We start from the raw sequence: 22,201 nt of genomic DNA on the forward strand, positions 1-22,201 counted from the left end.
GTCATCTTTGCAGTGTTGAAGAAGTGGTGTGTGGCAAACTGTAGTGGACCTGAAGTATATCAGGTTTAGAATGGAGACCCAGTTTCGACAGTGGAAACCCTTTGTCTTAGAGATTTCCCAGGTTCCATCAACTTAACTGAAACCTCTCCATGTTTTGATAACAACAATGCAAGAAGTTTGTCCACTTCTGTTATCAGAATAAGCATTAGCAGTATCCCCTGTTTCCCTTTGTCCTGGTGTTCCCCTCCCCTCCCCCTGGAGAATTCTCAAAACTCATGGTCTCAGTGGTGGTCTCCTTGTGCCTTCAAAGGATACAGAGTACCCCTGCCTTGGCCAGGTTGTCTTGTCAGCAGGCATCTCTGGGCTAAGCAAGCCATCATCAACACCTTCCAGTCCCAGGAATTTTTTAATTGAGTCCTCTCCAGCCTTCCCAGTCCATCAAGTACTTAGGAACTCAGACTGACGCTGTCATTAGTCAGCTGAGAGGAAACAGACGCTGAGGCAGGATTTCACCAGTATCTGTTCCAAAAGGTCAGACAAGGGTTCATTATATCCTGCACCATGGTTGTCACACGAACCAGATTTTACATGCACCCCTTTCAGGGGCTCCTGTTGCTATTTCAGTTCACAGCAGTGGGAGGAAATCTTTCCTCTGGTGTCTCAGGCTGCAAAACCTCAATGGGGGTGGTGGTGGTGAAGATGATGATGATGATGATGACAGTCAATGCAATGTTGGATGGGAAGGCACAGTGTCGGGAACAAGTATTCCCAGGATCCTGTTCTCTTGCAGAGGCCCTTCACAGCATAAACTGGCTGGACTGCAGAGCTGTAGGCTTGGACCTGCAACCCTTCTCCAGCCTGGTCCATCAAGCTTACAGGCTTGTCAAGACTAATAACATGGTGGTGAAAGATGTCGGAGGCGGCGTGAGATCAAGAGCCCTCCAACCTCAAGCAGAAGTTGCCCTGGTGTGTGCAGGGCACCATCTGCAATAGCTCTTGGTGGAACACGTCAAGGGCTCTTTGAAATCAGACAGCAGATTTTCTGAGACCCAGAAGAGTGAAGCCTGTCAGTCTCTGCATTCAAGAGTCTGACATGAAGGTTTGAACTTCTTTGCAACCTCAGTGTTCTCACTCTGTCATGTCACGCTTATCGCATGGCATAGAAGACACCAATCTTGGCCTCTGGGCTGCTATAAAGTACATACTTATGCCAATGCCAATCTTAACCAGGATTCTACCAAAAGAAGAAATCCAGGTCGCACAAGCAACAGTGAGATTGGTAGTCGTTTTTCGGCCATGGAGGCTGTGGTTTTGTTTTTGTTTTCTGGTTTTTTTTTTAAAAGCTTGAGGTCCTTGGTTCCTGCCTCCGTTCAGGATTCCTCTGTTGCAAGCGACCTTGTTTTATCTGAAACCAGAGTGGTTCTGATTAGCTGGCTGACACCATAGCAGGTGACCCTTGCAAAATTAGACTACTCCAAGTTGGTCATCCAGAACACACTCGTCACCCTTTTACTATTAGAATGCATGAGTCTTTGCAGGGAGCATTTCCTGCACTGGTCCAAGCGCAGCGGCAGAGGAGACAGGTCAGCGGGCGTTAGAAGTGTGACTGCATTTACTCTAAGAGGGTCTGGACCTTGCACTCAGGCCAGCAATGTGCATAGGCATGAGGTGCCCCCTTGCCTTGATATTGTTGCAGCCAGGTTGTCATCAGATCAACACTCATCTGCATATCAGGAGGATCCTCAAGGGGGCATCACTGATCAGCCTGACCCCTGTCCACACGCTCCCAATTTGGAGCTTGCATGTAGTTCTCGGGCGCTTATGAATGAGTTATTTCAGCCACAGCTTTTGTCTCAACATCATTGAGGTGTGTCTCTGAACTGCAGGCTTTCTCCATCAAGGACCATTTTGTGCATTTATGAAGAGGGTGTAGTAATCCTAAGGTAAAGATCTGCCCTGTAATTCCCAAGTTACTACTTTGTTTCGGGGTTCACAATAGGCCAGAACATTCAGAGATACAGTGGGCATACTCTGTGGGTGAATGTGGAAGCAAATAGGAGTGAGTTTGTTTTATTTCTTGTGCCCCACATTTTGGGAATTGGTGTGTGAGACTCTTTGAGACTCCTAGTGGGTGGGTAGCAGCAGGTTCCTTAATCTGTGATCTCTAACTCGGGGGTGGCTCATCTGTGGCCCCCCAGATTTTGCTGGACTCCCAAGTTCCCGCTATCCCCAGCTAACATGGCCAGTGGTCAAGGATAATGGGAGCTGGAGTGCAGCAATGCCTAAAAGGACTGCAGGTAAACCACTCCTGTGTTATTTTAATCTAATTTTTATTTAATGTTAACTGCATTTGATTGCTCCTCCTCCCAAAAGATGCCAAGGGCAGGTCACAAGAGTTTAAAATGGTTTGAAACAAATTACAATTGCAACAGTCGGGTGGGCCCTATCAATATAGCATTGCCAGAAGCAGAGGAGAATGGTGTGGGATATCAGCCTCTTTCTGAGTGTCGCAGCATGTATTGGGAAGAAATAAGCATTTTTGTTTTGTGCCACCCCCACCCCAATTCTCTGCTATAGGGGTACTCCTGCAGAAATTCGTGCATGATGTTTCTGTGGAATATAACAAGTATCTGTCTGGAAATAGAATTGCTCCAGACTTCCCCAAATGCCTTTGCCATCGGAATTTGCGTCCTGGGAAGTGTGAAAAATGCAGCTCCTACCCTTTGTATACTGTGCACAGGTAATGTAGGTAATGTAGGAAACACTGTCAATATATGTTTACAAATGTATACCTTTGTATCTGTTATGGATATTAAGGCTGTTGCCCTACAGCAGTGTTAGAAACTGATATGTAAGCTAATCACCTAATGGCACCTTAAACCTAGGTTACGGTTGGCACAACGGATTGTCTAGGCGCCTTTCTTTTTTTAAGCAATGAAATTTATTATTATCATTTCTGTCCTGCTTTATATTTCAAAGAAAAAGAATCTCAAAGTGGTTTACAGCACATTAAAATATCCAATAAAACATTCCAAAATAAAACAAATTCAAGCCTCAAGGAAAATATTTCAAATCCTTCTCTAAGCAACAGTTTGACCTATTTGTTTACCTACTTAATTTATGTAGCTGCCCCATAGCAGAAGTACTCTAGGAAGCAGGGATGGTGTAGTGGTTAGCAGTGGCAGAGCTTCATGCTCTGGAACGGGGGGGGGGGGGGGCAGAGAGCAGGCGGGGGTGGGGCTGGTGTGCGTCCTGGGGGTGGGCCGCATTGCCTGCAGGGGCGTGGTGCCCAGCCCGGGTGGGTGGGTGGGGCAGCTGCGATGGCACGCTACTGGGATTGCGCTGCCGGGGGTGGGGCGCTCCCCCCGCACTCCTCTTCCTCCGCCAGTGATGGTTAGAGTGTCAGCCTAGGACCTGGGAGATCAGGGCTCAAATCCCCATTCAGTCATGAAACTCACTGGGTCACCTTGGGCCGTTCCTGGACGATGTATGGATACATTGCTTAGGCCTAGTCTACAGGCAGATTTGCCTACATTCGCCCGTAAAGTGTGTTGATTTGTCAACTTAAGGTTTCCAATGGTAATAGTCTCTCCCCCCCCCCACCTCCATGATCAAGTGATGAATGTTGCAAAAACCTGCTCCATCTGCGACTCAGAAGCTTTTGGGTTTCATTTTTCTAGTTATGCTTCTGTTTCTGAACTCGTAACAGCCTTTCTAAATCTGGCTGAGAAAGAGAGACCCAAAACAGAGGTCATCATGCTTATGGGAGCAACCAGGGAAATCGCACTCCACAAGGACCTCACTCCGTAAGTAACCCAGGCAGATTTGTCTGGCGACCCTTGCTTGTATCTCACTGCTATTGCAACTCTTGCCTTAACATACGTTGAGGATTGTTGGCTGAAGAGGTGGAAATGGAGTAAAGGGATAGGTGACGCTGCTCCCTTGGGTTTCTTTAGGGGGGAGATTTGCAAACTAGTCTGCGAGCTTCATTCAAGTGGTTGAAGATAGGAGATCTCACATCTATTGCATTTACTATTAATGCTGATTTTTAAATTGTATTTTAATTGCCACTTTTATTTTTTAGATGTTTTAGATTTTTTAGATGTTTCGTTGTATTAGTTTGAACTCTGTGGAGGGAAAACTCTGCAGAGGACAGAGACATGTTGGGAAGGGCTGGGGCCGGCTCTGCTCTTGGGCAAAGCAAAGAACCAAACTTTTTCAAAGGAAAATACCCATTTTACAGAAATGCTGGCAAAAACTGAGTAATGGAGCTTGGTGTTCCTGTCTTCCTTTCTTTGTCAGCTTTGCGCAAAACGTTGGTCACTTGGTGTCGCTGAGCCAGGCTGTGCCTTGTCTAATGTCCAGGTAAGGCAATCAGGGTACTTAGTGCTTGGCTGCTGCAAAAAGCTCTAAATCACCCATCCCCCAACCTGGGGCCCTGCAACTCCCAGCAGCTCCAGCCAGCACAGGCAGTGGTCAAGGCTGAAGAGTGTTGCTGTCCCAAACAACTGGAGGCCATCCAGGTTGGGGGGAAATGAGTAGATGTTAGAAGGAATCAAGGAGGGGTGGGGAACAGAATTAAATCCATCTCAAACTTTTCACAACTCTATAGAATAAAAGCATTGCCACAATTGACCTTGGCTTTGCTTTAATCTCTACAATTTTGGGGGGCGTGGTGGTGGTGGTGGTAATTATCTCTTTCCTTACTCCCTGGTGTCTCATTAATGAGGGCATTGAAATATGTGATGCCTCATGTAATCTCCGCCAGCTTGTCTTTTCCATTCACTTTCTTAACACCAAATGGAATAGTAGCAAAGGTTAATGAAGAACAGACACGAACCCCTTTTGGGGAAACCTGTTCCCTTTTTTTCTTGCTTTTAAATTAATCATCACTTTCACCTATCCTTATTTTAAGCGATTCTACCTTCCAGGGACTTTGAAACAGTGTATAGGGCATTTCACTGCATAAAGCTACTCTTGTCGTTACTGAATAGAATTATTCAGAATGTAAGATCTTCATCCCACTGGTCTGTTTAGGTGTAGACGCTTTCTGGTGCCAAAAAAATAGGTTGGGGTACGATGGTTAGTCCCAGATTTGGAAAGGATCTCCTGTGGCAGAGATCCCCTTCTGCAGAAAAATAGTGGGAGAGCCATCTCATGCCCTCTCAGCACCCCTTAGGGTAAATTTAAATAAATGTGTTCGCTGCAGACATATCCCAGGCACTAGCCATGAGCTGGTTTCGCACGTGTTGTGTTTGTGTGTGTGTGAATGGATGTCTGGTGTGCAACCAGTCTCCTTTATCACTGAGTTTTCCTGCTGTACGGAAAAGGAATTCTGGAAAGCTGTCGTGCCTAGAAATCTTTCCAAAGTCAGTGGCCCCACAGCAGCTGATGTTGGGTCATCCTGCTACGCTAGCTGATACTAAGAGAGTTTGCAGGCTGTCCCTTTATTTCGGTCTTGGTAGAGCATCTGCCTTGCATACAGAATATTCCAGGTTCAATCTCCAGGTAGGGATAGGAAAGAGCCCGATCTGAAATTCTGGAGAGCTGCTGGGCTGGATAGGGGCTGGTGGGAGTTGTCCAAAACTTCTGAAGGGCAATAGACTAGGGACAGCTGCTTCAAAGGTGCTTCTTTTGTTCTAATTAGTCATTACTTTTCAGGATCACAAGACGACTTCAGAGGCTGCTGGTGCTGAATGACTTTCCAAAGCCTTTGTATAACAAGCTCACCGGGTTTTACCACTCCATTCCTTTCCCAGTTCACTGCCATATCTTCTCAAATAGGTATGCTTCCTTGCTTGAACTGTGTGTTTGGATCCGAAAGGAATATATTCTCAAGATTTTTGGTTTCCCACCATGCATATTTATTTCACAAAATGTATATACCGCATGATTGGAAAAGGCCAGACAAACCTCAAAATGCTGTACAAAAAGAATAAAATAGTAACACTATCAATAAAAACAGTTTAAAACAGCTTTTTAAAATATTTTTTATTTTTAAAAAATCTGTGATAAGCTAAAAACAGTTTAAAACACATGTCAGCATTCCTCATACTTGGGTAGGATTGCCTGAATAAAAATGTTTTTAGCAGGTGCTAAAAGAGCACAGAGATGGCACTTGCCTGATGTCAACAGGCAGGGGCTTCCAAAGTGTAGGAACAAGTATTGTGTGGCACCAGTAAATAGTGCCAGTTCTGCAGATCGAAGCAGTTACCGTATTTTTCGTCCCATAGGACGCACCTAGTTTTTTGGGGGGGAAATAAAGGAAAAAATGTTTCCCTTTATTTCCCCCCCAAAACAAGGTCGGGGAAACCGAACCAGGTCGAGGAACAGCAGGATGGCGGCGCTGCGCCTCCTTGCTGTCCCCCAAGCTTGTGGGGCTGGCCGATGTCTGTCCTGTGGGCGGGGCACTCTGCTTCAGGGCGCCCTTCACAGCAGGCTGCTATCCGCAGTGTGGGGAGCCCTGCGGGGAACTCCCGCAGGGCTCCAACACGCTGTGGATGTCTGTCCGGCGGGCGGGGCGCTCTGCTTCAGGGCGCCCCTCGCGGCAGGCTGCTATCCGCAGCGTGGGGAGCCCTGTGGGGAACTCCCGCAGGGCTGCAACACGCTGCTGATGTCTGTCCGGCGGGCGGGGCGCTCTGCTCCAGGGTGCCTCTCGCGCCGGGCGGCAGGTTGCTATCCGCAGGGCTGCCTAGGCTGCAGATGTGTTCTGCTTTCAGTGCGCCCGGCGCTCCGGGAAGCAGGCTGCTATACGCAGCCTAGACAGCCCTGCGGAACTCCTGATGTGTTCCTGAAGCCCGACCCCTCTCACTCTCCAAGCTTCAGTGAAAGCCTGCATTCGCCCTATAGGACGCACCCAGATTTCCCCTTCATTTTTCGAGGGGAAAAAGTGCGTCCTATAGGGCGAAAAATACGGTAAGTGGGCATATATGGGTAAGGCAGTCTTGCAGGTAAATAGCTCCTAAGCTCTTAAGAACTTTATATACTAATCATAACACCTTGAACTTGGCTCAGTATCACATTAGAAGCCAGTGCAAGTCTATGAGCAAAGTCCCCCCCCCCAAAAAAACCCACTCTCATTGCCGCAGTATTAGCTGCCATTGCCCTATTGCCAGTGTGATCTCTTGAGAGCACGCTCACGGCAGTTAGCCTGTGACTTGAAGCAAGGTTGACAAGATTCCTGTCACACTGCTCTCTGTGATTTGATCCTAAGCCCGCATAAACATGGCTTCGTTTTCATTTCAGCCTGAATTTCGCTCCCTGGGATCACTGTTTGCTGATCTCCGTCTTGAAAGGACAAAATGTTACTGGCCAACGGACACTGAAAGGGAAGAAAGAATGCCTTTGTGAAACAGTTGCTGTAGTAGAGGCACGAATTGAAAGGATGGAAGGTTGCAGGCAGTAAGTACCTATGGAACAGCGGGAGCATAAGGAATGACTCCAAAAAGCAAGACTAGCCCTGCGTTTGATCTGCAACTACAGTTGTTCAGATCCCCCTGAGAAAAGATCACAGGCAGTTAAAGAACCTAGCAAATTGCCTTGCACTAAGTTAGACCCTTGATCCATATAGCTGAATATTGCCTGCACTGGCTGTCAGTGGCTCTCCATGGTTTTTTTTTGGTTTAAATTTGTATACCACCCTTCATCTGAAGATTGCGGTGCAGTAAAGGGGCCAGTCCCATTCCAACCTGAATATGTTGTTGGGGATTGAGCTCGGGATCCTCTGCATGCAAAGCAATTGCTCTATCACTGAGCCACGGCCATTTCCCTTGATGGATATCACCCTCCCCGGTTACCTGTACATGCCATCTGCTTGTTTCCAGTTTCTGCACGGTCTTGTCTCAAAGGTGTTTGCCATAAACTTTCAGAAACTTGCCTGATTTTGGTGGCTCTTGCTAAATCATCCATAGCAGTAAAGCTTGTTGTGAGTGGAAATGTGCTCTCGAATTGAATATTTAGTACTGTAACCACAAGTGCTAGCAATATTTTCACAATAAAACCCAGAGATTATAAAAACAACTAATAAAAAGGAGTAAAAAACAAACTTCAGGAAAGGAGAGGTGGAAAGTCAAGAAGAAACTATGATGATAAATGCTTTGGAATCTCTTTGGAGAATTATAAATTATATTTTTAAAAATTAAAGCCCTAGAGGAACATGACCATTTTGGGGGAGGGGATCTCTTTGGCCCTGTGTGTTGAAAACACTATTCCTTTTGTTAGTGTGGCCTGATTCACACCATGGTAAGCCAAAGTATGATTTTCTGGGACCATGAAGACGTGTTGACTGCCATAGGGGAGCTCCCTGGTCCTTTTAGCTCAATGCAGCAGGTTAGCTTAGTCTTCTCTGAACCCAGGTATCTCATAAGAACATTAAGAAGAACTTACTGGATTAGGCCAGTGGCCTATGTAGCATCTAGTCCAGCATTCTGTTCTTAAAGTGTCCACCTGGATGACTGTGGCAAACCCTTAAGCAGGACCTGAGCCAAGAGCCTTTTCCCCAGCGCCACCATGGATGGCTCAGTTGGTAGAGCATGAGACTCTTAATCTGAGGGTTGTGGGCTTGAGCCCCATGTTGGGCAAAAGATTCCTGCATTGCAGGGAAGGGGTTGGCCTAGATGACCCTCATGGTCCCTTCCAGCTCCACAATTCTACAATTCTATGAACCATTTCTGCCATTGGCTGTGGAGGAGAGTCATGATGGCCGGCAGCCATTAGCCTCCACAAATTCGTCTAGTCCTTTTTTTGGAAGCCTTTTATGTTGGCGGCTGTCACTGCCTCATGCGGGAACAGGTTCCACAGTTTCCTTCTTAACCACAACATGTAAAAGGTAAAGGTACCCCTGCCCGTACGGGCCAGTCATGTCCGACTCTAGGGTTGTGCGCCCATCTCACTTAAGAGGCCGGGGGCCAGCCCTGTCCGGAGACACTTCTGGGTTACGTGGCCAGCGTGACGAAGCTGCTCTGGCGAGCCAGCACCAGCGCAGCACACGGAAACGCCGTTTACCTTCCCGCTATAAAGCGGTACCTATTTATCTACTTGCACTTAGGGGTGCTTTCGAACTGCTAGGTGGGCAGGAGCTGGGACCGAACAACGGGAGCTCACCCCGCCGCGGGGATTCGAACCGCCGACCATGCGATCGGCAAGCCCTAGGCGTTGAGGTTTTACCCACAGCGCCACCCGCGTCCCAGTAACCACAACATGTAGCCAAGAACAAATCTTGACTATTGATCATGTTTAAGGAGGAGGGAGCTTAAGGATTTCAGGTTCAGATGACACGCTCAGCCAAGCCTCGGCTTCGCTACACCACACTAAGCCTGAAAGCTGTGAGGGTGATGAGGAGGGAATAAATCTCCTCCTTGGCAGCCAGTGCTTTTGCACTAAGCCATGGTTTGGCTTTCCTGACATGCAAATGCAGCCTGTATCAAATCTTCCTATGGCATTACTCCATGCCCTTTGGAGTAGTCTCTTGCAACCACTTGGGGAGCCTTCATCACTGGGTCCACGGGTCATCGCCCTCCATTCCTGTCCTAACGCCTTTCATTCTTCCCTAGATACAAGGAGCTGATCCGTTATTTGAAGGTGGTGAAATGCAATGATTCCAAGTGGTAAGCGATGTGAAATTGCTCACAACTCTCCGTGGAGGGCTTATTTTAATCTATTTACTGGCGGGATTTTGTTTAAAGCTTGCACACCTAAAATCTTTAAAACCCAGGGGAATCATAGCTTGGGGCTCTCAATAAACAATAGTGGCCCTGTCTTTACTGAATTAGGAAGTGAGGAGATCAGGTTTTAGTGAGTCCCAAGAGTTTCCAGGCCTGGTGAATATAGGGCTGGGACATTGCCCACTGACACCCTCTACTGAAACAGAAAAGGGTGTGCAAAATGGACCCTTCGCTAATTTGAAAGGCTCTTGGCTGCTTACATTTCCTTTTTCTTTACGGTTACATATTTCCACCTAGCAGTTTAGGACGCCTCTTTAGGTGGACTGTAGTCTTAAAGGAATGTAGGAAGCTGCTTTGTACTGAGTCAGACTGTTGCTCCATCTAACTCAGCGTTGTCTACGCTGACTGGCAGTGGCTCCCCAAGGTTTCAGGCAGGAGTCTCTCTCAGCCCTACCTGGAGATGGCATCAGGGATCGAACCTGGGATTTTCTGCACACCAGGCAGATGCTCTGTTGTTTGGCTGTGACTTTCCCCCTTAATGCAACAATAAATATTGTTCATATGCCACTGGATCCCTCTCTATGTGTGTGTTTTGCTGCAATCAGTTTGCCTGTAGTATTTGCTGCCTCTCATTTGCCCAACTTCTAGGTTACAGAAGTGGCAGGACAAGGTCCCCTTCTACCTGTGCAAAAGTGGAGATTTTGCTGGTGCTGCACAGTCACTGTTTATCGTCTACTCCAGAAGCTCCTGTGCGGCCTGCCGCCTTTCCCTGCTCCAATTCGAGGTCTACCTGAAGATGTTCCGATCAGGACAGGCTCCCTTTGGAAATGACATGGAGGGCTCTGTGCTGTGGGGTCCAGCGGGCAAGTATCCTTCAGTCTCGTTATTGCTTCTGCTGGCTGTCTATGGAGCATCTCGCTGAGTGTTGTTCATGAAGGGTGGCCAATGTTTTTGAGCCGGTGATATGTTTTTATATATGCTGGAAGCCACCCAGAATGGCTAAGGCAAACCAGTCAGATGGGAGGGGTACTCTTCTTCTTTTGCTTCTTGGGGGCAAGGGAGATAACACAAAATGTCTGACACATCTAAAAAGAGCAGAAAAGTAGACAGGACTACCAAATAGTGCCCCACCAGCCTCTCACCTGCATTACTGGCGGGGGGGGGGGAGGAGGGAAGCACCTATATCAGCTACTGCCACAATTTCTCTTACAGAAGCTTTTTGCGTCCTTCCTCTGCTCAGAAGAGATGGGAGGATGAGGGTCCAGTCCATCTAGTGAAATGTGGGCTTGTTTTAGGGTGGTGGTGGTTTTTCAGTGTAGGACAGGTTGAGCCAGGGCAAACAGCCTCTCTTGCTTTATGGAGATGTGAGTGGGTATTTACCTCTAAAGTAATCTCTAAAGTCTTTAAAAACTGTTACTCACCTTTGTTCTGGGTCCTTAAAGGTAAAGGTACCCCTGACCATTAGGTCCAGTCGCGAACGACTCTGGGGTTGCGGCGCTCATCTCGCTTTAAAGGCCAAGGGAGCTGGCGTTTGTCTGCAGGCAGTTTCCGAGTCATGTGGCTAGCGCTTCTGGCGAACCAGAGCAGTGCACAGAAACGCCATTTACCTTCCCACTGGAGCGGTACCTATTTATCTACTTGCACTTTGATGTGCTTTCAAACTGCTAGGTGGGCAGGAGCAGGGACTGAGCAACGGGAGCTCACCCCGTCTCGGGGATTCGAACTGCCGACCTTCTGATTGGCAAGCCCCAGGCTCTGTGGTTTAGACCACTCCTTACCTCCTACCAAAGGCTGGGTGGGGGATTTCTGTTGCAAATAAAGGGAAATAAAGATCTGCCTTACTTTCACTGCCTCCATCCATTAAGCTCTGACTAATAATGGACACTGAGTCCCTTGTTGGGGAGTTGGGCTTCCAAAGCCAACCCCAATTCTTTCTATAACTCTGATACTGTGATCATCTAGTGTAATCCCTGCAATGTAGGGGAGGTAGTGACAATCATGTTGGCACCAAGTTGGCAGCTGTTGCTTTACAGGGTGTGATTTTTAGGTGTCCCCTCTTTCTAGGCACTCCCATGAAACTACCTGTTCTGCTCAAACAGATGTTCAAGCTGTTCTACTGCAACATATCATTGTATACAAGTGTGAGTACCAGTTTTATTAGTTTTGTGGCAGTTAACCTTTCCCCTCCCCAAACGCCTTGGCCCAATGTTGAGCCTGTTGGCGAAGGTGGCCTATGGGTCTCTTCTAGAGCCTGGTGCTATATTGATAGACCGCCCCAAGCTGGTTTGAAATCTGTATCGTGATATTGGTTTCATAATTTTTGACCTGGCAATATATTACAATCATTGTGCGTGTGCTATGCGAAAATTACGACGTGAAGCCAGCCAATGCCTCTACATAGCTCCATCCTTATTTCAGACGCTGTGATATATTGGTATATCACAATGTTGAAAGCCAGCTATTGCCCAGCCCTGGCTTCTTCCGTCCTGCTGGTTGTCATCCAGTGGTCCAGAACTTCATGTACATGTGTGCTTCCCTCTCCATCCAGAAGATGGCAGACTCATTTGAAAACAGAAGTGCTTTCCACTTACAATAATAATAATTTATTATTTATACTCCACCCATCTGGCTGGGTTTCCCCAGCCACTATAGGCGGCTTCCAACAAAATATTAAAATATAATAGTCTGTCAAACATTAAAAGCTTCCCTAAACAGGGCTGCCTTCAGATGTCCACTTCCACTCTGAAGCCTATCTTCTGCTTCTACAGTGAATGGATGTGGTCTTTTGGATATGATTTACTTCGCAGGTCAGACTGTGGGTCCCCCCCCCAAAAAAGTGAAGAAAGAAGTCTGTAAGTGGAGAGGTCATCAGGGTTAGCTGCAGCTCCTTGCTCCTAAGGGGACCTGGACCCAGCCTCTCAACAACCCTGTGTAGTTGAGGTTAGGCTGAGAGAATGGAGAATTGGCAAACCTGTGAATTAGCCCACTTAATTCGCCATCCAGCAACCAAGAGGGGAGGACGGGATGGCCAGTTGCCTACCTCAATTCCTTGGACGAAGGGGAGGGATTTAAAAGGAGAGTAATAAGGCTCTGGAAAGAGTACAGCAAAGGTGCCTGCATGGTCAATTGGCAGGGAGTTCCCAAGTGTAGGTCCTGCCATGCTAAAAGGTATATTCCTTACAAATAAATAAACTAGCTGTGAAATAAATGCCATTGCTCAACCCTGTGCTCTTCTGTCTTAAAAGAGTAATTACTTTTGAACAACTTCTGGGAAATCCTATTTTGTTTTCTGGTACCAAATGAGCCCCGGTTTGTGTTTTTCAGCCCAAATGCTGGAGTTCTGTGATCAAAATTTTTGCCAGCCACCCTGTTGTGGGAGCAGATGGCAGCCTGGCAGCCATCACTTTAAAAGAACCATCCCAGGAATTCCAGCAGGTAACACCATTGACTCAGGGATATTATTCCTCGATGGGGGGGGGGGGCATGTATCTCGCTATCATGTCAGAGGTGATGATTCCTGGGCTGCCATAAACTCACCAGGTACCTTTAATGACCCACCCTTTCTAGTCCTCAGTACAAGTACAACATTCCAATTATTACTATTTTAAATTTATTAGTCACTTTTTTTACCAGGGTACCCAAAAGCAATAAGCAAGCAAACACACACACATTAAAACTGGCATGAAAGAAAAATCTAGAAGACAATCCTGTTCTTAAATGGCAGGAATAAAACATCCCCATCCACTAAAGGAAGCCATAGATAAAAGCCTAAGGCCTAGAGAGGAAAAAAAATGCTTTCCCCTGTAATGATGGTGCCTGGTGAGCTTCCCTGGGGAGTGCATTTCACAACTGGGAAGCTGCTGCTGAAAAGGCCTGTTCTTGTGTTGCTACCTTCCCTGATAACCTGTTGAGAGGGCACACAGAAGAGGCATCTCAGACGATGATTGCAGGGTCCGGGTCACTTTTATAGGGGGAGAGGTGGTCCTTGAGGTATTGTGGTTCTGAGCCACGTGAGGCTTTATAGGTCAAAACCAGCACTTTGAATTGGATGCAGAATTGAATTAGTAGCCAGATACTTGCATAATACCTGTAAGGAAAACAGATAATGTCTGGGGAGTGCTTTGAACTTGCTATACAAAGGCCTTTTAAAAAATATATTATTTATTTAATGTAATGCATATGCCGCTTGATTGCAAGTAGAACTTTTAAGCTGTTTACCAAATAAAAAATCAGCATTAAAATGGTCGATAAAAGGTGAATTTAAAAATGGGTATATTTTTGTAAAATCAAAATACAGTTAAAATCAACAGTTAAGCCAAAAACAGATTTAAAACACATGTCAGCTTCTTCATGTCTTGATACACGTGCCTGAGCAAAAATGTTTTTATCAGGTGCTTAGAAGAGTACAGTGAAAGGGGCTTCATGGTGAAAGGGAGTTCCAAGGTGTAGGTGCATATCTATCTATCTACCCAGTCTGACACACTTAAAACAGTGTCAGACTGGGTATATGTGTATATGCCAAGACGATCCCTCAAATAAACTTATCCCAAGCTGCTAAGGACCCTATATACTAAAACAGTGGGCCTGAAACTTATGCACAATTTGCTTACATCATTAGAACTTCAGGTGCACGGCTGAAAAATGAATGAATGGAAGCTGGGGTAAACCTGTCAGGTAAAGAACTTTTTATGCTCTCTGCCTTGCTTACTGGCCTCTGGGGAAGGATGCATGAGGCCTCTGGGACGCTCCCGGGGTCCTCGTGTGACCTTCCCAGTAACTAGTAAGCGAGGTGCAGAGCAAGGCCTGCTCTGGACAGGTAGGGGCAGTTGCATTGGGGTGGGGCTGGTTCCAGGGCTTTCCTGGCTCCACACATTTTTGTCTTTGCATGTGGACCCCCGGAACTCAACCCTCGCATAAGCTGCGGGCCCAGTGTAGAAAGACTTGGAACTTGGCTCAGTAATGAAGCAGAAACCAGTGCCGATCTCTGAGCAGGGGTGTTACATGCGAATGGGGGTCTCACGCCTGTCAGCAATTTTGCATTAACTGCGGTTTCTGGCTCAAGTGCAAGAGAAGCCCCACCTGGAGTGCATTGCCGTAATCCACTCTTGGAAGTCACCAGTGCCTGAACTAATGTGGTCAAGCTCTGCCAGTGCAGGAATGGCTGTAGGTGTCACACCAGTTGCAGATGGTGAAAGGCAATTCTAGCCACTGAGGCTACCTGGGTCTGCAGGAAGAAATCTGGATGTAGAAGCACCCGCAGACTGCATGCCTACTTGTTTGGTAGGAGGACAGCCCCATCCAGGGCAGACAAATTGTCGGACATTATTGCATGTTGAAAGTGCACGTGGCTGCTTGTTGCTGCTGTTGTCCTCTGGCACGCAGGAGGGAAAGACCGAGAGCTGCTCTGGGTATCGAGGCTCTTCTTTTGATTATTGCGGTGACTTCACTTGCAGGTGGTCTCTGAAGAGTCATGCTACATTGTTGAACAACTCACCCAAACCCCCCACTCTAATGTTACCTTCTCAAAACACTTTGGCCAAGATGTAAGTATACACTTGAAGTATACACTTCCTTTTGGGAAGCCCAGATTCTGGACTTCTTTACACCAAAGGGTGTGAGCCCAACCATCATGCCTGTCAAATCTACTTTGTTTTGTGCTAAGACCCTGATCTGCCAGCCAGAACCAGTTGCGAAAGGCATATAATTTGAATTAAAGACCAGGGCGTCCCAGAGTCTGGGAATTATAAACTCTCCGCCCTTCACACAGATGTTCCCTGCTTAGTTCTTTTTACTTCAGCAGCCTCCTTTAGGTGGAGAAAGGTCATTTTGTAGTCAAAAACCCTGGTCAATCTATTGCAAATCCCCATCCACACCTGGCCCAAGGCAATGTACAAAATGCAATAACAGCAGTTAAACACGACATAGAAAATAATAGCCGATAAATTTTAAAAAGCCATACAAAGTGTAGACACTGCCGGCAGATACTTGTTCATGCTGCTGGGAAAGCTTGTCAGAACAGAAATTTCTTCAATTGTACCTCTCATAGCATGATGGAGATGCTGTTCTACAGAACAGGGGCAGCCACGCCGAAAGCCCTGTTCTGAGTTATTGCAGAGCAGCTTCTGGTTTGGGGAACCATTTGTTTAGCTCTTGCCGGGGAAGGCCTTGTCTTATAATGAAGTATGCTTTTCCAGGTAGTAGAGAAGGAGAGCTGCCTCTTCTAAAATGGCAGCTGCAATCTGCAGTTTTTTAAATTGAAAAACAAATTCAATTTTTAAAAAATATGCTGCCCAGTTTAATCAGCAGGCATCTTTTTAGTCAAAAGGATTTTGATCGTCTCATCTAGCAAATTGATCCACTCAACAGTTCATCCTTGTTTCTGACTATTTCCTTTCTACCCTTCTATTTGTCTCCTTCCAGTCACCCTTGGAAGCTGGGCTCATTTTTGTGGTCCAGGCAGTTCGGCATATGATCCTGATGGAACACAACTCCCTGTGCTCCTTCTTAGAAATTGTGCTGGCTTTCGGGGTGAGCTTTTTTGTGTGTTCATTATCTTCCATCTTAAGTTATTATGCATATTTCTTACTATAGCAGTGTTTCTGTGGGTTTGTATGTGTGTATGTATATATATTTGTGTATATGTACACACACATATACATATATACATATATATATACACACACACACATATATATATATATATATATATATATATATATATATATATATATGTAATTCTTAATTTTTACAGCTCAAGAAAGCTTTTAAAATGAAACTTGGGGTGTTGAGCCTCAGTTATGTGCTGTCAAGTTGCTGTGTTGCCCCTGCATTTCTCTCTTCTCCCTTTCTGCAGAATAACCTCTGGGCTCTGAAGCTTCTGCTGGAGTCTCTGGCTTATCACGAGAAGGCTGTCCGTAACATTGTTGCCTTGCTTCTTGCAGACCTCTGTTGCCACAAAACAGAAATGTTGGGATTGTAAGTTGGCATTTATTAAGCCCCCTTTGTTTTGTTCTTGGGATCCGTCCTGAGAGGCTGAGCCACATCAAGAGCAGACGTAGATGAGAATTCACTGCGTCCCCTCCCCTCTCCTGCCTGCCTGCTTTCTTAGTTCTAGGCCAGCAGCTTTTGAGACTTAAGGCAGACCTCAGCAAGGCCTCATTGTGTGCCTAGGCAGACCCTGTGCTGCTTTTTGATGGCCTCTGGACACCTGTTTATAGAGGATCCAAGCTGATCTGCTTTCTCAAAGCTTACATGGAAATCAGACTGTCCGGTCCTTACTGAGCATTCTTTCAGGCCATTTTTTGCAGCAAGCTCATATAATATTGAGCATCCATCCTGATTGGCCTGTGAGATGTTCATGTGTCTTCCTGTGGATCATTCATTCATGCCAAACATTTTAGTGCATTTCCTTCTTCCTCTCCTTGCCTCTAAAAGTCTGTGAGTATGGAAAGGTAGATTTGCTGAGAACCTTCATCCACTTCTATTACCCAAGGCCAGATTTTTGGTCTGCACTCGATTGCTCACTATTGTGACGGTCAACTTCGGTGTTGTTTTGCTGGGCCAGCAGAAAAAAGTGCTCAAAGCTTCAGGGCATGAAAGGAAATGGTGGATTCATCCCTTCTCATCAGCCATTGCTGACTTATGTGAGCTGCGCTTACTGACCACATAGAGGAGTGTTTGTTTATCAAAAGAATTGGGTCTTTTCTCTCTCTGTCAGCCTTCGCCAACCTGCTGCCCTCCAAGTGTAGAACTCCCATCAGCCCCAGCCAAAATGGTTGCACTGGCTGAGGCTGATGGAAATGGTAGTCCAAAACATGGCTGTGCTGGCTGGGAACTGTAGTCCCATACACCTGGAGGGCATGAGTTGGCGAAGGCTGCTCTGTGCCACTCGCTCTGCAATGACGTGTGAGCTGGCATGCTCAGGACCTATTGCAAAACCAGCATGCATCACCTGTGGACCTCTGGTACAAGTTGAAAAATGGCTTTGGCTAAGCTGCCAGTTTGGCAGATGCTGCCAGGGACCTTCATTTTCTCTGATTCCTTTCCTTTCCCCTCAGGTGGCAACACTGGGGTGCTCAGTATGTGGGGGAGCTGCTGTGCCTCTTCCTGACGTCCAGGGATAGAAACCTACCATCAGTCGGCATCTCCATCATCAATATTATTGTGGAAAACCTGCCAATGTGAGTGTCACAGTGTATGAGGGTCACAGCTACATTCCTCCCATCCCAGCAACCCAGTTTTCCAAGAGGAAAACAAAAGCCCTGAATCAGGAGTGGGGAGCGTTTTTCAACCTGAATGCCACATTCCCTTCCGGGGGTAGGCAGGGCCAGGGGCAATGCTTATGCACAGGAATGAATGTAAATGTTTTGTATGGGTGCCTAGTTTCTACACACAAACATACCTCCATTTTCCATATAGGTAGATGTATTGATTATACATGCATAGAAATGTTTTTATTATTAGAGTTTGTAGATGTGGTTTTTAGAGCTTTTGTGGGGCATTTCATCTAATTTTGTATTTTGCTTCAATGGCTTCAGGCTGTGAAGCAGTTTAAATAACTTCGTAAAACAAGTAAATAAACAGGAGCCACCATCAGAGTTCAAGAATGCATTCCAGGCAGGCAGAAACACTCCAGGAGGTAGGTAGCTGAAGAGGGGGTGTGGCTTGGGACTGAGTCCTGCAGGCTAAATAAAGAGGCTTGGAGGGGCTGGCTTGGGCCAAAGGTTCTCCACCCCTGTCCTCAGTAGCTTGGGACCCAGACATGGGATCTCTCCCTATATCAGCTGCCCTGTGTGTTAAGAAGCCCTCCTCGGGGTCCTGCTGTTGGGGTAAGCACCCTGCGCATTGACACAGGACTTGGACTTATCTGTGGTGGCACTTGTGGGCATCTTTGAGACTCCCATGTGTTGCGTTGTTGGTACGCAGCTTCTTTGGGTGATGCAAATGGAAAGCTGAAAATGAGAAGGTGGTTTGCCTCAGGAGGAGGGGGACCTGCATCTTACCACCCCCTTCCCTTTCTTTCAGGTGTCCGTGGGCAAAGCAGGTTAGCAAATTCCTTCAAAAATCAGTAAGTATGTGAATCTTTTTCTTCAGTGGAGGTTATTTAATTATTTTTTCTTTATTTATCTAATTTGTATTCTGTTTGTCTAATTTCATCTGAGGATCACAGGGGCGGTTCACAATATGAAAACACAAAAATATACAACATAGTATCAAACAAAAACAATAACTGCCCGCCTCCAGTTTAAAAGGCCATAGGTTGTTTCAGTAGCCAGAGGCCTCAAAGAAGAGAGATGCAACGAAGGCACCAGGCGAGTCTCCCTGGGGGAGAGCATTTGACAAACAGGGAGCCATCACAGAAAAGGCCCCTTCTCGTGTTGCCACCCTCCAGACCTCTCATGAAGGAGGCACATGAAAAAGGTTATCCAGGAATTGGTTGCTCCTCCCACTTGCCTTGGAGGCAGTGCAGTGCAAATGTTAGCCCTGCTTCTAACAGCCGGCTCTTTAAGACTGTTGCAAGAGATGCAGTTGCAGTTAACAGAGAGGGAGTTGGTGGGCAGTTAAGAGCAAAAGCAGCAAGAGTGTGGCTTGCATCTAGTTCGACGCTAAAACCAGGAATGGTGAACTGTATTCTTTGGTGGGGGGGGGCGACCCACTTTTGACCCACCCCCAAGAGTGGTCAAACTGTTGGTAACAGAGGAGATCCCAGTTATGGGTAGTATAACTCAGGGTGGGTTCAAGGACGCTGGTGATGCGGAAGAAGCAGTGAGGAATGAGCAGGCACCCCAAAAGTTCCTCCCAGGAGGCAGATTGGACAGTTCATTTTCTGCATGAGCAGGAGTCACAAAATGATGGCATTCCCTACATGCCCTGTGCACTGGCTGCTCATATGCTACCAGTTCAGGTACAAGGCTGTTGTGTTGATATACAAAGGCTCAAACAATCTGAGGTCTAGGATATCCCAAAGGCTGCCCATGAGATCATCCAGAAGAGTGCTGTTAGTTCTGTGCCATCTTGCAGAATCCCTACTAGGCTCAAGGAGAAGTCTGGTGTTGAGTGTGGCTGGTTCCATGCTGTGGAAGACCCTTCCAGCGGATATTTAGCAGAGGCCCTCTCTTGTTTTGACTTCCAGGCCTCTCCTGAATACCATTTAATGTCTACAGGCCTATGCAGCTGCTTAAATTTCCTTGATTCACTTTAATTGTTTTTTTGTACTGGTTGTATGGGGTTTTATGGTTTATTGTATACATTGTATACCACCTTGATGCTTCACATGAGTTGGCATATGTAAATACACTTATAATTAATTAGATTGCTTCTGAAGCACTGGATATTCCCCCGTGGCTGTGTGTTGTGAGGGAACATCAGTTGTGTCAAGAAAGCTGTATTCATTTTGGACAGCTCTGACTTATCTTCTTATCAAGGACCAAAGGGTGTACTTTGAAAACCACTGGCCAGAATGAGCCGCCATTCCCCTTTTATTCCTGTTCTTAAATTCCATTTTTTAACCCCCCCTTTTTTTTCTCTCTTACACAGACAAAACCATTTGGCTGGGCAGATTATGAAGTTTCCACCTTTATAGCCATTTCACAATCTTCCTTATGCCTGAGACTCCCTAGGGTCAACCAGCTTCCCTCACCTTTCGCTACTTCTGAGCAGCAAAGCTCTGGATGACGTGCACCACTCCGCTCCTCGATCAAGGAACTGTGAAGCCACTTTGCACAATGCAGTTCTGGAGGGTTTTGGAGGAAACATGTGTTTGGGAGTTGTGGTTGAATTTCCCTGTGGAACTCTCCAGGATCAAAAACAGGCAAAAACTGTGGCCGTCCTGATGCTGATGACCTCCAACTCCCATAATCCCTGTCGGTTGCCTGTGCTTGCTGGGGCTGATGGGAGCTGGAATCCACCGGCACCTGGAGGACCACAGGTTTCCCACTCCTGATCTGGAAGGTTTAGAGCAGTGATGGCCAAACATCCCTGACCACTGGTCCTCTTAGCTAGGGATGATGGGAGTTGTAGTCCCAAAACAACTGGAGGGCCAAGTTTGGCCATCACTGGTTTAGAGAATACAGAGGTTTATTGCTGAGAGGAGAAAGCAACATGAAACTTCCTCCCGCAAGAGCTGTTATAGACCTGTGCTATCTATAACCAACCTACATGAACTCCTCTCTGTCCGTATGTGATGAATCTCAAGAAAGTCTCACCCGTGAAGACCATATGAAGCCTCCTAGTTGGATGCATGAGGCCTCTGCCCTGTGTTTGGCGCAGGTAGTCACACAGCACATGGATAGATTTTTGCCATGGTGTGTTCTCTTCTTGCATCTGGGTTTGCCGGGTTAACCCAGAGCACAGCACCTGCCCCCCACGTTATTTTTGTCAGCCCTTCTCAAGCAAATGAGGGTGAAGGTGTTGAATTATGCCTGTGGTACCAAATGTCAAAGCAGAAGCTGCTTCTCCATGTCACACTTTAAGGCCTTTTTCTGCAGTTGTGTTTTGCAAGCCAATGAAATGCACACAAGAGGAAACGTGCCCTCCCAGTGAATTGTTCTGTTTCTATGGAATTCACTTTGTTTCCTTCTGGTCTTTTCTTTATGAAAGCAAAACTCAAGTTGGCCTGGTTAGGAAAGTTGTTTTGCAAACACTGTTTTCTCTTCCCCTTTATTATTTTTCAAGACTTTCCTGCATTTTTTTATGCTTCTGCTGGAGTTTTTTGGACATGGAGCAAACATATTTACACTGTGTAGAACTTTAAGGACATGTCAAACTGTTGTACCTTTGATCCAGAAATGTATATAGTAGAACCACCTGTGTTCTGTCTAATTGAAATGAATTATTATTAAAATAAGGATGTGCCTTTCTTGTTGTCTGGATTTCTGGAAAAACAGCATTTCATGCTTTGATTAGAGCTACCCCCGGTAGGATGCGGGTGGTGTTGTGGGTTAAACCACAGAGCCTAGGGCTTGCCAGTTCAGAAGGTCGGCGTTTCGAATCCCCTCAACGGGGTGAGCTCCCGTTGCTCGGTCCCTGCTCCTGCCGTTTGAAAGCACGTCAAAGGGCAAGTAGATAAATAGGTACCGCTCTGGCGGGAAGGTAAATGGCGTTTCTGTGCACTGATCTGGTTCGCCAGAAGCGGCTTAGTCATGCTGGGCACGTGACCTGGAAGCTGTACGCCGGCTCCCTCGGCCAATAAAGCAAGATGAGCGCTGCAACCCCAGAGTTGTCTGTGACTGAACCTAACGGTCAGGGGTCCCTTTACCTTTACCCCTGGTGGGCTCCTCTGGTGAGCCAAATGTGCCCCCAAGGCCTCTCTGGTCCTTGGAACTCTCTAGGAACACCCCCTCACAAGCCTTCCCTTATGCCCTCCCTGAGTGTTCTTGCCTGGCTGCAATGTGTCCTTAAGCTCCAGTGATGCCTATTACTTGCCTGGGTGGAGGGTGGCTAATGAATTACAGAAACTAACCTACTGTTCAAAGGTAAAATTTGCATTCATTTCTCCATCTTCGTTCCTGGAGCGATATTGGTATGGTGCTAACCTGCTC

At 46.7% G+C, this 22,201-nt stretch overlaps 1 protein-coding gene across 1 annotated transcript in view; it reads left to right on the plus strand.

Annotated features, from left to right (window-relative positions):
- Nucleotides 1-21,335, plus strand: part of LOC128401953 (uncharacterized) — a 28,797-nt gene extending 7,462 nt beyond the window's left edge. Inside the window, exons 6-20 of the mRNA XM_053365615.1 lie at nt 2,578-2,740; nt 3,681-3,806; nt 4,303-4,365; nt 5,662-5,784; nt 7,246-7,401; nt 9,552-9,605; nt 10,311-10,563; nt 11,696-11,803; nt 12,987-13,097; nt 15,116-15,205; nt 16,083-16,190; nt 16,516-16,637; nt 17,720-17,842; nt 18,687-18,729; nt 20,199-21,335. Of these exons, the coding sequence (XP_053221590.1) occupies nt 2,578-2,740; nt 3,681-3,806; nt 4,303-4,365; nt 5,662-5,784; nt 7,246-7,401; nt 9,552-9,605; nt 10,311-10,563; nt 11,696-11,803; nt 12,987-13,097; nt 15,116-15,205; nt 16,083-16,190; nt 16,516-16,637; nt 17,720-17,842; nt 18,687-18,729; nt 20,199-20,336 (1,781 nt within the window). The 3' untranslated portion in view covers nt 20,337-21,335. The remainder of the gene's footprint in view (nt 1-2,577; nt 2,741-3,680; nt 3,807-4,302; nt 4,366-5,661; nt 5,785-7,245; nt 7,402-9,551; nt 9,606-10,310; nt 10,564-11,695; nt 11,804-12,986; nt 13,098-15,115; nt 15,206-16,082; nt 16,191-16,515; nt 16,638-17,719; nt 17,843-18,686; nt 18,730-20,198) is intronic.
- Nucleotides 21,336-22,201: the final 866 nt, after the last annotated feature.

The sequence above is a fragment of the Podarcis raffonei genome, chromosome 14 (genome assembly GCF_027172205.1).
Source record: "Podarcis raffonei isolate rPodRaf1 chromosome 14, rPodRaf1.pri, whole genome shotgun sequence".
Taxonomy (NCBI): Eukaryota; Metazoa; Chordata; class Lepidosauria; order Squamata; family Lacertidae; genus Podarcis; species Podarcis raffonei.